Here is a 15,015-nt window from a genome sequence, read left to right on the forward strand (position 1 = left end):
AGTCTCTCGTAATTAATTTCCTTATCATCATAAAAAGTTACCAGGTCAACAATCTCATTAATTAATTATAAAATTCTAATATATGGATAAGGAAAATCCTAAGGAATTTGCCAGCTTGTATTTTTATTTAATTAGCGACAAGGATGAGAGCTCATCATGTCTATTAATGTCACTGTCATTTAATCACACGAAAAGATGCATGTCCTTTCTTTTTTATAAACAATAAAGGTCTTGAAATCAAAGCACTGAGAGTACTAGGAAGTTCTCACCACTAAAATTTGATGTATATCTTAAAACGTTAAGAGATCTAGAACATCAACAGCCATATTTGATAAATTACATCCTACCCTTATCTAGAAGTAAATTGCAAAAAAAAAAAAAAAAAAAAAAAAAAAAAAACGCGTCAGCAAAATAAGCTAAAACGTACAAAATATTTGTTTTCAAGAATACTTTCTGTATTTAAAAAATCAATATAGGGTGCATTTCATTTGGCGGATTTTTCAAATGTCATTTCATCTGGGTGGAATTGCCTTGTTTCATTTGGGCGAAATATTTTGCATGTAATAGCTTAACACGTCTACATATATAAAACATTTAGGGTAACTCCTTCCTTTATTAAACTCAGAACATGTCAATTAATCATTAGTACGAATGAGGTTAATATCTAACGTGTCCAGATCAAGATAATCGTTTATAGAAAGAGTTCCAGTCTTACTGGACAACTGCAGACGTGTGAACATCAGGCGCGACATAGGTATTACGGAAGGAATTCATACAAGATATCCAGCCAAAACTTAGTATCTGATCATGAATTCGTATACAGGCTTCTTTTAATTTTTGCGCGTATGTAATGTATAATGCTTACTTTTTAAAGAATAAAAAAATTAATATAGTTAAAAAAATATAAAGTTCAACTAATGATTTAATAAAGATTTCTTTTTAAAGTTAGTAAGCATTTTTAATCACTTCTAATGACCATACTGTGACTTGTATCTTTGAAGTTAAACAAAAGATGGTATAAACAACACTTTGGATATATAGGCTGTGATTTGTAGGGAAATTGTCTCTTATCAACAAGGAAGGTCTTAATTAATAACAGGCTTTTTTCTATTCTCTTTTGAAATATGTGGAGATAACAAACAGTATTCGAGCTCAAAAGTCCATTAAACATTAGAAAGTAGGAACAGAGCAAACACGGACCTCTAAGACATCAGAGGTTGGATCAGGTGCCATGGAGGAGTGAGCATCCCCTGCCGACCGGTCACACCCGCCGTGTGCTCCTTGTCATGATCGGGAAATAACGGAAGTTCTGACGACATATCAGTGTGTACATAAAGCCTAACAATTAGTATGAAATAAAGTCAGTCAGCATTTGACTTAATGATAGATTGTATTTGCTGACAAGGTCATTGTATGTAGAACTTACGAAGTGATGACTTTAAACGAGACTGTTGATATTCTTGTTTCATCAACTTGTTTGTCAATAACTTACCTCGTTTTAGAAAGTGTTCATACGTAGGGCATGCTCTGGCGTATCGAATCAACTGAGAGATATAAACCCCGTCTGCAGGTGATAAGGGTATGTTGCTGCATAAGAAAGGGAAGTTGGCGATTGAAAAGTTAAAGTCATCACGTTTATCATAAAGCTTTGTTGTTAGATTACCATTAACGTCTTTTTCTAACAAAATATACAAATATGAAACAGATGTTTCAGACTCTGTGGTATCTTTTATCTCAAGCTCACCAGGATATATCGTGTCGACATAAGAATGGAAATAACCATTCTTAACTGACAATGCGTCGTCGATATATCTAAATGTCGAGTTGAAGGCCACAGCAAGTGTTTTCTTCTTTTCACGTAAAAGATTTTGAACGAATTCTGCTTCATATGAATACAAAAATAGGTCTGCTTATAACGGGACGCAATTGGTACCCATGGGGATTCCAATGGATTGTTGGAAGACCTGGTTATATAACTAATCAAGCAACACAAAAAAAAAACAACAAACAAACAAACAAAACAAAACAAAAAAAATCAAAAGTTTCATAGCTATATTGAAGTGTAGTACATTTTTAGATATTAAACATAAAATTTATATTAATTCTCAATTCTAAATGTATACGCTATGATTATTATTTTGAAATTAAATAAATTGAAAATTGAAATTATAAGATATCTTTAAGTGTATTTAATTGAATTTTAATGTACAAGTAATTGAAAAAATGCTCAATTACAAATTACTTTCTAGTATTGCTTTAAAAGATTTAATTTATCCATGGTCTGTATATATGATATGAATGTTTATTACAGACAGGTGTAATTTATTTATAAATAAATAAATAAACTTAATTATTTATTTGTTCATTTCTTTTTTAAGAATAGGTATACTAAGGCGGTTTAACTCTACTTTTTACAAAGTCACTACTACTACTACTAATAAGAAACAGGCATATTGTATCGGGATCGGAATTTAAAAACTCTTAACCATGTAAACAGCTCATGTGACATTTTTTTGTTGCTGGGTGTTTTGAATGTTAAAAATCATGGTAAGAATTTCAAATTGAATAAAGCTGCAGAAAATAATTTAATGTAATGAATCACCAACACAAGAGTCGGGTATTTTATTTTAAAAAAATATGGATTCATTGTTTTTATGTAATTCTTTGTGCAGCTGTTGTGGTGAATTTTACAGAATAAGTGATTGAATATCCTACTACTCTGGTTAAATTTATGCCCAAGTTGTTAAGAATTCTTTCTTCAGCATATAATGATAATGTTTAGTGCCAAGTGTACTTTGATAGGCATTCCACGTTTTAAATGGTAAGTGTAACAGGAAAGGAGAAAATGTATAGCTGGACCAGGTCCAGTCCACAGACTATTTTTTACTTACGTAGCTAGTTATAGCTACCTAGGTATTTAAACCTACTCCAGGTAGCTATTTTTATATACCTTTTGCTTTATTTGCATTTTGTTGCCAAACGCAGGAGTGATGCAATATGGTGAGATACAGTTATGCTGACTATGAATATGACAAAAATGTTGGCAAAAAATGATTACTACCTAACTTATCAATTTGGTATCAATAACTACACCCATTTCCATTTTCTAGGAACTAAAGTTGAAACTTAAGTGGTAAGAAGCCTAAATTGTCTTAGAAATCAGTATTACTTTTAAAACTTATCTTCATGCATTCTTAAATACATGTATAAGGTTTTTAGGACAATTTTCCTTGCATTTCTTCTCTTTTCTTCCTATTGTAAAGTTTTTACACTTACACTCTGTATTTTGCTGTGCAAGTGCACAACATGATAAACAACAAATCTGACCTGTTTTAAAGGTGTGCCTTAATTTTTATTTTTAAAGACAGGTAAAAGTAGGTAAAAGTAGCTACTTCAAGGAGGTTTAAATACCTAGGTAGCTATTAATAGCTATGTAGGTAGAAATAGTCTTTGGTCTGTGGACCAGAAATCAAACTCAGCACCCCTCAGGTCCCATGCATCACAAGTCAGGTGCTCTAACCACTGAGCAGACTGATATCCAGAGCATTCATCCCTCAAATAGTCTTCACTCTCGTAGACACAACTCAAGTTCTTTTTGCCCCTGGCAGGACTTTCACCTGCAAGTCCAGGGGTGGTCAATGGCACCAAATGTAACCAACAAGGGAGAAAAATGTGAGCAACCAATCCAGGATTCAAAAATAGGCCCCGTGAATCACTAGTCAGGTGCCCTTTGAGCTATTGAACCTGCCTGACTTCCATTTTCCTCCCTCCATAAAGGTCTTCAACCCTGAAGACACCAATCCAGGGCTCTTCCCTGAAGGGTCTTTACCTCTCACATCCTTTCATGGTTTGAGATTATGTAACAGGTAAGGAGAAAAAGTTTGGCTGGACCGGTAATCAAACCCTGGACCCCTACATCACTAGTCAGTACTCCAGCATGCAAGAGGTTAACAGTGAGATACTTTTGACTTGACTCTATATTCAATTCAATTAGTTTATTGACCAATTAAGGGCCCACAAGGGGCCAAAAAAGTACATTGTAGATACTAGTATAGTCATCAGGAGGGAAAGGAACGTTAACTGAGGCTCTTACTTGTAGGAGTACACTAGTCAGGTGCTTTAACACTGAGTTGGCCAACATTCCATGCCCAGGAAGTGACTGGAATTCACTATAACTGAGTTTTACTGAATGTTCAGTATTAGGTCTATATACACAATTAGTTGTCATGGAGATTAAGCCTAAAAAAAATGTATTTAGTGTGTTCACGATTGAAGAGTTGGATTACATATATGTAAATTCATTTATCTGTGGATTTGTTTTGTAGATGTCAGACTTACAACTGCTCAACGAGGAAATGGATGCAAAGTTAATTCTGTTCTTTGACACTTTGACCTCCCTCTACCAAGAACAGGAAAAACTTAATGACCAAATCAAGGATGGGTTCTGGAACATGTCCAGAGCACGATACAGTATGGGGGTTAAATTTGTAGGGATAGATCAAATACACGAAGATGATATGCAGGCATTAACGAAAGTGAAGGTCACAGAGAAGGAGGAAGAAGAAATGTTTGCTGCATTCGCCAATGTGGGCATTACAGAGGATGAGACCAGTGAAGTAGAAAATGTAGGAGTACGAAAAAGAAATGTTGGAAAATCTGAAAAAGATTCTTCTCTATTGGACAAAAAAACAACCAAGAAAACAAAACAACAGCATGATCCAATGAAATGGTTTGGTGTCCTAGTTCCCCCAAGCTTACGACAGTGTCAGAAGCAGTTTAAGTCCTCTCTGGAAACCACCATTGCTATCGCAAACCTTAAACAAAAACTTCTTCTGTTAAAATCTGACTACTCAGATCTAAAGAGAAGGAAAGCAGAGATTACATCTAAGGCAGGAGATTAAAACTATACAGACTTCCTCAACTTTCAGTGTGCAGGGCAGATAGATTGATGTGCTGTAGTGAATGAAAAAAAAATATTAAGCTTGAGGCTTAACATGTTAAAGGAAAGTTGTGTATGAACTCTCAGCAATAAAACAAATGCAAAGGGAAATTTATTTAAAATTTCCTGATGAAGGTTCAAATGGGCATTTTTTTTAAATGAGACGATGGTTATGAAAATTATACTTGAAATATGCATGCTACACATTAATCTTGATATGTTATAAACTGTAGTAATTTCCTTAGCCAGATGCAAAATTAAACAAGGACCAGGAAAATTAAGATAACTCATTTTTAGTTCTATTTATGTACAATTAACAAATGTTTTAGTGTATATCTGAAACTTCCTGACCACATGCATAAAAATAAAATTGAACTTGCTGTACTATAAGATTTTTAAGTTGGAGACTGAATTACTTTCATTACGCTCTTTCTACAGAGGTTTTGACAGAACTTATTTTTCATGGTTTGGCCTTTACAAAGACAGGAATGTTTTAGAAACATTAATTACACAAACATGCAGTCATTTCCTGCTTTGTTTGTATTTAAAATGACTCGTATATATCTTCAACTCAGATTTGTTTCTAGAAGTTTTTCTAGGAAAGGAATGTTGACTTTTCATTTATAGTTAGGTTAGATTTTACTTTGAAGCAGATGATGGATTATAAGAAATAATGTAATTGCTCATAATAGGAAAAAAAGTTCTTTGTGATGATCAAACCCAGCCAACTGATTATTAGATTTGAAAAAGCATTTAAACTAATGTTGCTGACTCTGATACAGTGATAGTTTATGATAGAAGTTTATATATGTAGCTACCAACAGCAGTATATGTATATTTATGTACAGATTTTTTTCATAAGTGTTAATTAGATGGTCTAAGCATTATGTTTCATTTTTTAGTGATATGTAACAAAATATGTATATATTCTGTGTACAGAGCACAGATGAAATTTTTAGAGAGGATCAGAGTCAATAAACTAACAGTAAAAAGTTTTAAATATCTTATTTTTTGCATCAAATGCTTTGATTAGCTGTATTAAAATCACAAATCAAGAAAATCAAGCAAGAATTTAGGAGATTTTCCTCTTTCATACATCTCTGACTCTCAAGAATCAAGTTTGCATCAGATATGAAAAATTATACATTTACGTCAGGCTTTAATATTTATTTTCCTTTTGCATCCATATTCCTTGTTAAACATGTTAAAACTTTTCTCAAACACCTGAATTCTTTGTCACAGAGTATCCTTGGCCCAAGAACTGTATTTAAGAGTTGTTTCCCTTTGACGATACATTGTGTAAAAATATACAACTTAGATTATCTTCATGTATATAAGGATTATGAATATTACATTTGATTTATTATATTTATTGTTATTTTTATGACAATTCCACTATGTTCCATTACTCACTCCACTGTGTGAATAAATGATATGAACCCTCACACGAGTTTTTGCGTTTCCTTGCACATCCCAGGAGTGTTTATACAACTGTTTACTTCCTTAATTCAGATCCAAGGATCTATTCATATATTTCTGGTTTAAAATATTTTTAAATATCAACTTTTAAAATTGCTGATACGATCTAATTATTATAACCAGAAACGTATTAAACTGTATTTATTATTCTCACAACGACAGGGGTCCTGAGTTCACTTTTGGCCGTTTTTCTCCAATTTAAAGTCCGCGAGTGGACTCGGGACCCCTGACGTTGTGAGGATGGGTATCTATAGACAAATAAGAGAAGTCATTGGTTATAGAATAAGAAAAAATGGTTCTTGGAAACCTTGTGTTGTTAACCCTTTTTGGGCTTCCTATTTTTCACTCTACAAATCATTTTCTTCAATTTCCTTAAATTTATTTACAGTTAAAGAAGGAATTTCATTCATATCAATTCCGCAGTTGTTCCACTCAGTTTTTTTAGTACCATATTTTTTGTCAAATTTTAAACACTCAGATACTGTGTCTGAATTATTTACATTCCTCGAGAACCCTGCCCCTATGCAGAAAGACGATGTGAGAAACAAGACCTCGATCGCTGTATTATAAATCAACTGCACCACTGTACATATAGATGTGTGTGTAGGGTTCTAGATAAAATGGTACATTTCACAAATTGTATTTGATGGCTTTTTATCCTATAACAGATTCTCCAGGTTCAGACCTACAATTGAAAAGATAAATATTTACCTTACCAAATATATGTAATATAGCTACCTCTGGAGTACATAATGTATGTAATTACTTCGTATCCTCCAAGCCAGGTTTATGCAAGCCAGCTAGGTTTTTGTGACACATTTATATATGTAAAAAAAATTCTTGATAATTTCTGGTATTCCGATTGAATTTAAAAACATTAATTTCCAACATGACTGAACAGCAGATATGAATGGCTACATGTATGAGTCTCATTCCTACAGCGTCTCTGTTCATTCCAGTATATATGATTATTCCAGTAATCTTTACTAATAAAAATAATACAAAATGTAAAAAGAATCACCGCTTCAATTTGTTAAAAAGCTACTGTGGAATTATTTCTATTCCTGAGGATCAATGTTTGTGGGCAACCAAAATTGTACTGCTTCGTTGAAACGCAATTCGTGTAACCCGTTTATACGAAAGATTTGATGAACTGATATGACACATATTTCTGTGAACTGATACGACACATACTTCTGTGAACTGATACGACACATATGTCTTTGAATTCGTGGGTAAGGATGGCCCACGAAATCCAAGAACATTTGTCACTCACGAAAATAATGATTCCACAGTAACCTTATCTTCCTCCTTCTGTCTCTCACTCTCTCTTTCCTATCTCACTTTATTAAGTCCCTTTCCAAATACGTCACGACAAAAGCATGACTCACCCTAATAGCATCTCACACACAAATGGTTTTACTGTATTGCAGGAGTAGTCTGCCCATTTATAATGTGTGTCTGCTACTGCCAAGACACAGTTCTCGCCAGTGTGACCATTTGGCTCGCTTTTCCCCCAGTTATTTAAAGAAACATCGTCCATATTAGAGGAATACACCCAGTGATTTTCATTTATAATATCCGAAATACCCAGCCAGTAATCCTTCCCTGTAATATTAACGTGTTTGTTTATAGCTCTCCTTGTCACATCGTCGGATACCCACGGGTGATCTCATCTTTTACTCATGAGTAAAAGAGGGGATCACCCGTGGGTATCCGACGATGTACTTGTCGGAGATTATTTTAAAGTGTCCTTTGTCTGTCTGTCTTGTTGTATTTTTAACATCTTTATTCAGAATGATACCCTATCTACTGTAACAGTTTTTGTATGTCATCTCGATAAATCTGTAGCTACATCTAAAAAAATCTTTATGAAGTTTTAATTCTGATGATAGGTATTACAATGTATACTACAATATATTGTGTGAAATTAATTCCAGATGTACAGGCTTTAGCCTGATTTGAAAGAAGCTAGGTAAAGTTATGCATTAAAAGTTAAGAATTTAATTCGAACTTACGAATAAGTTTAAATTATAAGATTTAAACTTTTTTTGCAACAAATCTACTCACCTAAATGTTCAGCGAACCCAGAGATAAAGTTCATCTCAGCCTGAGTCTTTGGTTCCGCTAGGTGAGTGTGGTAGGCCTGGCATATACTCTGTCAAATACACACATGTTCATTTGTATGAAATATATGGAAATAACGAACAGTATTCAAGCTCCATTAAACAATACAAATCAGGAGCAGAGCAAACACAGACCTCTAAACCATCAGAGGTGGGATCAGGTTCTATGGAGGAGTGAGCATCCCCTGCCGACTGGTTACCGCCGCCGTGTGCTCTTTGTTAGGAAAGTTTAGTTATATTCTAAATCTTGTACAAGGGAGCAAAGTTCGACTTATTGATGAATTAATTTTTTTTTTTACTTATTGACCTCGATCTATTAAAAAAGTAATGATGAAAACTAAATATAATGGTTTTCGTTTTGGATAAGATTTCTGATACTCACCGAGGCTGCTGGCCATGGCTCAGCTAACATACTGAACATGTAACATTTGTCTTGATGTTGTACCCAGCCATCCTTACAAGCTGGTAATTAGTAAAATATTCAAATTAATAACAATACTAAATGATTACTGATATATTCCCCGGTAACACCGAGTTACTATAATGATACTGTTTTTATTATTACTGATTTGAAAATGATCTATAAATACATTCCTAAGTAATGACGCTTAATTAATATCCTATGGTTATGAACATTCAGGCCTGGTATCAGCACTGAGTAAATACTGACTAAATTGCTATAGATATAATTTTGACTCATTTATTTTTTTTTTTTTTTTTACCAAATATGTTTACTGATGAAAGTAAATGTTTGGTAAAGTAATTGCAGATGCATTGTATAAAACTTTCTATATCTATAAGTTACATGGGAAAATTCAACAGGGAATTCAGGGGAAGCATGATAGAAATAGGAAGCTTGCCTAAAAGACTTACGAAGCAGCTCAAACCAACTCCTGATTACCTTGAATGTGGTCCATAAGTGTTACTAGTAGAAGAAATGAAACAAAAGCTTTCGGAGACATAGTAATGGAGATCAATGTTCCGTGTTATGACGAAAGAACTGAGTGGTATTTGTTGATAAGAATTGTACAATGTAGTCTACAGATATAGGCCAAACTGAGGAAACATGAAATTATCGGTCGTAGTAACCATACTCTATGAACATCTAAAATATGCAACATGTTTATTCTAAATTACTAAGTAATATAATACCTGCTGTTCATGAATTCGTATATATATATATTTTCTTCATATAGATTAAAGGTTTAAATAATTGTTCAAATATTTTGAATTGGAAATTTTATTTCAAGATCAAAAAATTACATCTCACATGCTAACAATTTACCATCAACTCAGTAATCAATCAGAGACACAGTAGCACGTGACTAGCTCAGTACCCACTCAAAATGATCCATTCTATAGCTAAGTAGCCAATCAGAATGTGTCTTCTACGATCTCATTAGACAGTCAGAATGTGCCTTCCTATAGCTCATTGGCTAGTTAGTGTCTTTCTTTAGATTAATAGCCAGTGGGAATATGCCTTCTACAAGATCAGCAGGAGATCAGAATAATATAGCTCAATAATCAAAATGTTTTCATCTTGGCCAGTAAACAGTGAGAATGTGTCTTTCTTTAGATTATTAGCCAATCAGAATGTGTCATCATAGCTCAATAGCCAATCGGAATGAGCTTCCTATAGCTCAGTATATATAGCCAGTGAGAACGTGTCTTTCATAAGTTCAGTAGCTAATCAGAATGTTTCTTCCACTACAAGCTCATAGATAGTCGGGATGTGTCATCATGTAGTTCAGTAACCTTCTTCCTATAGCTCAGTAGCAAATCAGAATATATCATCTTATTGCTCAATATCTAATTCTATAGCTCATAGTCGATCAGAATGATCATCCTATAGCTCAGTAGCCAATCAGAATGTGTCATCTTATTGCTCAATATCTAATTCTATAGCTCAGTAGTCGATCAAAATGGTCTTCCTATAGCTTCAGTAGCCAATCAGAATCTGTCTTCCTATAGTTCAGAAGCCAATCAGAATCTGTCTTCCTATAGTTCAGAAGCCAATCAGAATCTGTCTTCCTATAGTTCAGAAGCCAATCAGAATGTGTCATCTTATTGCTTAATATCTAATTCTATAGTTCAGTATCCAATCAGAATGTGTCTTCCTATCGTTCAGTAGCCAATCAGAATATATCATCTTATTGCTCAATATCTAATTCTATAGTTCAGTATCCAATCAGAATGTGTCTTCCTATAGTTCAGTAGCCAATCAGAATATATCATCTTATTGCTCAATATCTAAATCTATAGCTCATAGTCGATCAGAATGATCTTCCTATAGCTCAGTAGCCAATCAGAATGTATCTTTCCATAGCTCAGTAGTCGATCAGAATGATCTTCCTATAGCTCAGTAGCCAATCAGAATCTGTCTTCATATAGTTCAGAAGCCAATCAGAATATGTCATCTTATTGCTCAATATCTAATTCTATAGCTCAGTAGTCGATCAAAATGGTCTTCCTATAGTTCAGAAGCCAATCAGAATCTGTCTTCCTATAGTCAGAAGCCAATCAGAATATATCATCTTATTGCTCAATATCTAATTCTATAGCTCAGTAGTCGATCAGAATGGTCTTCCTATAGATTCAGTAGCCAATCAGAATGTGTCTTCCTATAGTTCAGAAGCCAATCAGAATCTGTCTTCCTATAGTTCAGTAGAATGTGTCTTTCTATACATGTAGTTCAGTATCCAATCAGAACGTGTCTTCCTATAGTTCAGTAGTCAATCAGAATGTGTCTTCCTATAGTTCAGAAGCCAATCAGAATGTGTCATCTTATTGCTCAATATCTAATTCTATAGCTCAGTAGTCGATCAGAATGGTCTTCCAATAGATTCAGTAGCCAATCAGAATGTGTCTTCCTATAGTTCAGTAGCCAATCAGAATGTGTCTTCCTTTAGTTCAGTAGCCAATCAGAATGTGTCTTACTATAGTTCAGTAGAATGTGTCTTTCTATAGTTCAGTATCCAATCAGAACGTGTCTTCCTATAGTTCAGTAGCCAATCAGAATGTGTCTTCATATAGTTCAGAAGCCAATCAGAATGTGTCATCATATCTAATTCTATAGCTCAGTGGTCGATCAGAATGGTCTTCCTATAGCTTCAGTAACAAGTCGACATGTGTCTCACAGTAACTAAGTAAGAAATGCTGCTACTTCATTTGAAAAAAGGACAGTGAAATTAATTATTGTATTATTAATTGATAAGTCAAGTTGAAGCATGCTTTAGATACCAAATGAAGCCATTCAAAACCAAGGTTATACTTATTTTGAGCATGATAAACGTTTATATTTAGTCGTACAACAATTATTAAAAATGAATGCGGAATTTTCCAAATTACAATGTATTCATGTGGTAACCACTAATGACAGAACATAAATGACATGTTATATATATATATATATCTATATATCTATATATATATATATATATATATATATATATATATATATATATATATATATATATATATATATATATATATATATATATATATATATATCAACGAGAATTAATGTTGTATGGGTGCCTACATGGATTCATCAATGGACGAATATGCACTTATTGAAAAACTGGTATTAATTGTGACATCGCTTTCCCCCGGTTAATAATAAATTATGTTATTATCATGTATTATTTGTTATAAGTGATTAAAAATATATTCTCTATATTCTCCGGACATATAGAGGACGTGGTTATACAAACATTGCATACTGAATGCAGTCAAATTGAAAGCGTTTATTTGAAAGATAATGTATTTACTGTGAACTTTTTAATTTGAAAGAAATTCATCAAAGGGCGAATTTAATGAAAAATTGCTATTAGTGGTTGACATTACTTTCCGTAAATAACGCTGCATATTCAATGCAGTCAAATTTGTTTTTAACAAAGTATATTTACCGTGAACTTTTTAATTAAAATTCAAATACGACCTTGATTCTTTTCTTACAGTTAATCACAATCCAGACGGATGGCTGTCATTTCACAGATTAAAAGCGGCCCAAAACACCTGTGTGTATATCTAATTTGATTACAATTTTAGCATAAAAGACAAACGTTGAGGTTTTTTCATTACATAATTCGTTTTTTACTGACTAATGAACGTCTGACGAGAATAAATTAAGGACTTTTAGGTGGGCCTTCCATTACAGGCTTATGTATAGTTTCTGTAAAGTCGTGGATTCAAATTTCATAAAATTACTAGGATCACATGAAGTTGGAAATTTAATTTCTAGAATGGGATTTGACTTTTAGTAGTCTTGCTTAGTTCTGAAATTTAAATTTTATACCCCCCCCCCCTCGCAAACGACGTTTGGGTGGTGGTGAGTTATACAGGTGTCATGACCTTGTCTAAGGTCATTCTGGCAAGTTCAAGGGCAGTGAGAGAAATAGTATAACTCTTCTTCTTCTTTTTTTGGGGGGTGGGGGGGGGGGGAGTTGAAACTTCAAACAAAAATTATTTGTGAGCTATAAGTATGTCAAAAACCTTCACCTAAGGTCATTGTGGCAAGTTCACGGTCAATGGCAGTAAAATTCATGTCAGATCTATAATTTTCTAATGAAGAAACTTTGGATATCCATATGGCACTCAAAGATTACTTTTGTCCAGAGGATATTTGCCAATTTTTCAAGGTCACATTTACAAAATTAGGAATGAACCTCTAGTTGCATTATGGGATTTTATTTATTTATTTTTTTTCAAAGATGCTTGTTATAAAAAAAAAAGCAAGAAAATTTGGATTTCATTTTTCAATAATGGGATTTATTTAATAGATGTTTGATCTAATAACCCTATTAAGTTTGGGATTTGGTTTTTTGAGGTTTGGTTTTTTAAACAATTCAATGTATGTATAGATAGGAAATTTGTGCAAATCTTTAATGTTCTTAAATTTTTTTTTTTTGAAAAGTTAAGAAATTAATCTCTGAAAAGAAATTCTTAAAGAATTTATAATGATTGACAATGTTGTGAATCGTGTACTGTGCAGGTATTTCTCGTTTCTTCAATCTTAAAAGTGTTTTTCACAATACTTTCTGTTAATTATTAAATTTAAGAATAAATAACAATATTATTATGCTTTTCAGTTTACTGTAATCAGAAATACCTGTAATTTTGATTACATTTCTAAGGTTTTCGAAAATTCAATCAGTTACTTTTACAAGTCATGTAATCGTTATATTAATCAATTATTTGAAAAACAAATTAAATTTGGTAGGACGTCATCTGCTCTCAAAAAGAAAGCAAAATAAAATAAAACTATATACATTTTAAAGCAAAAAATATAAAAAAAAAACAAACAAAACAAAAACAAACAAAAAATTATCTCGTGAAAACGAGATAATATATAGTGTAAACGACATATTATCTCGTGAAAACGACATATTTTCTTGTGAAAACGACAAAATATCTCGTAAAAACGAGATATTATCCAGTGAAAACGACTTATTTTCACAAGATATTATCTTGTTAAAACGAGATATTATGTCGTGAAAACGAGATATTATGTCTTGAAAACGAGATAATATCTCGTGAAAACGACTTATTATCTCGTTATAACGAGAAATTATCTCGTGAAAACAAGATATTATCTAGAGAAAACGACTTATTATCTCGTGAAAACGACATATTATCTCGTGAAAACGACTTATTATCTCGTGAAAACGAGATTTTATATGGTGAAAACGAGATATTATCTCGTGAAAACGACTTACTATCTCGTGAAAACGACATATTATTAATATTGTGAGATAAGTCGTTTTCACGAGATAATATGTCGTTTTCAAGAGAAATTTTGTCATTTCACGACATAATATATCTTGTTTTCTCATGAAAACGAGAAAATAGGTCGTTTTCACGAGATAATATGTCGTTTTCACGAGATAATATCATGTCGCTTTCATGCGATACTTCGTCGTTTTCACGAGATATTATCTCGTTTTCACGACATAATTTTTCTATTTCACGAGATAAATTTTTCCTGGTATCTTAAAAATAATTACGCGTCCTAAATGTACCACCGTAGCCAAGCAAGAAAGCAAAATAATTTTTTCTTATAAATTAACTTTTACAGTTTTATAAATCATTTCAATGCTTGAATTTGATTGGCTGCATTGGTGTTATTGATATGACTAATTTCATCCAATTGTGTGTTAGAAGGTTCGCTGCAAGGAGATGCTTCGGAAATTAATGTTTTAAATACAGCTGAACGAATGCTATACAAAGTTACAGTTGAAATTTTAATGAAATAATAAATTACATTACAATTAGGCTATGTTTATGGTCGATTTAGAATATACCCGTAAGCATTGGTTTGGTAAACCTCTGTATTTTGCGGTAGACCTCGCACACATCTGACGCGTCAGTTGACCCAGACTTTGCTATATAAGTCAACCGATTCCGTAAATATACAGTCACTTCATATATTATGTTTGTAGAGATTTCGTAAGACACCTGGCAGATCTGACA

General features: G+C 32.9%; 2 protein-coding genes across 2 annotated transcripts; one reads left to right on the top strand and one right to left on the bottom strand.

Moving 5' to 3' along the window:
- Positions 1–3,638: 3,638 nt before the first annotated feature.
- On the top strand, positions 3,639–6,373 carry LOC133197036 (coiled-coil domain-containing protein 115-like). The gene is made up of 3 exons (XM_061332876.1): positions 3,639–3,672; positions 3,867–3,946; positions 4,326–6,373. The coding sequence occupies exons 1-3, from the start codon at positions 3,639–3,641 to the stop codon at positions 4,899–4,901; spliced, it is 690 nt and encodes a 229-aa protein (XP_061188860.1). The 3' UTR covers positions 4,902–6,373.
- Positions 6,374–7,072: 699 nt separating this feature from the next.
- On the bottom strand, positions 7,073–9,461 carry LOC133197037 (perlucin-like). The gene is made up of 5 exons (XM_061332877.1): positions 9,446–9,461; positions 8,927–9,006; positions 8,489–8,576; positions 7,810–8,026; positions 7,073–7,103 (listed from the first exon to the last, which is right to left on the bottom strand). Exons 1-5 carry the CDS (start codon positions 9,459–9,461, stop codon positions 7,073–7,075), a joined length of 432 nt encoding a protein of 143 aa, XP_061188861.1.
- Positions 9,462–15,015: the final 5,554 nt, after the last annotated feature.

The sequence above is a fragment of the Saccostrea echinata genome, unplaced genomic scaffold (assembly GCF_033153115.1).
Source record: "Saccostrea echinata isolate AGI-Se365-2 ecotype Australia unplaced genomic scaffold, CSIRO_AGI_Sech_v1 ptg000030l, whole genome shotgun sequence".
NCBI lineage: Eukaryota > Metazoa > Mollusca > Bivalvia > Ostreida > Ostreidae > Saccostrea > Saccostrea echinata.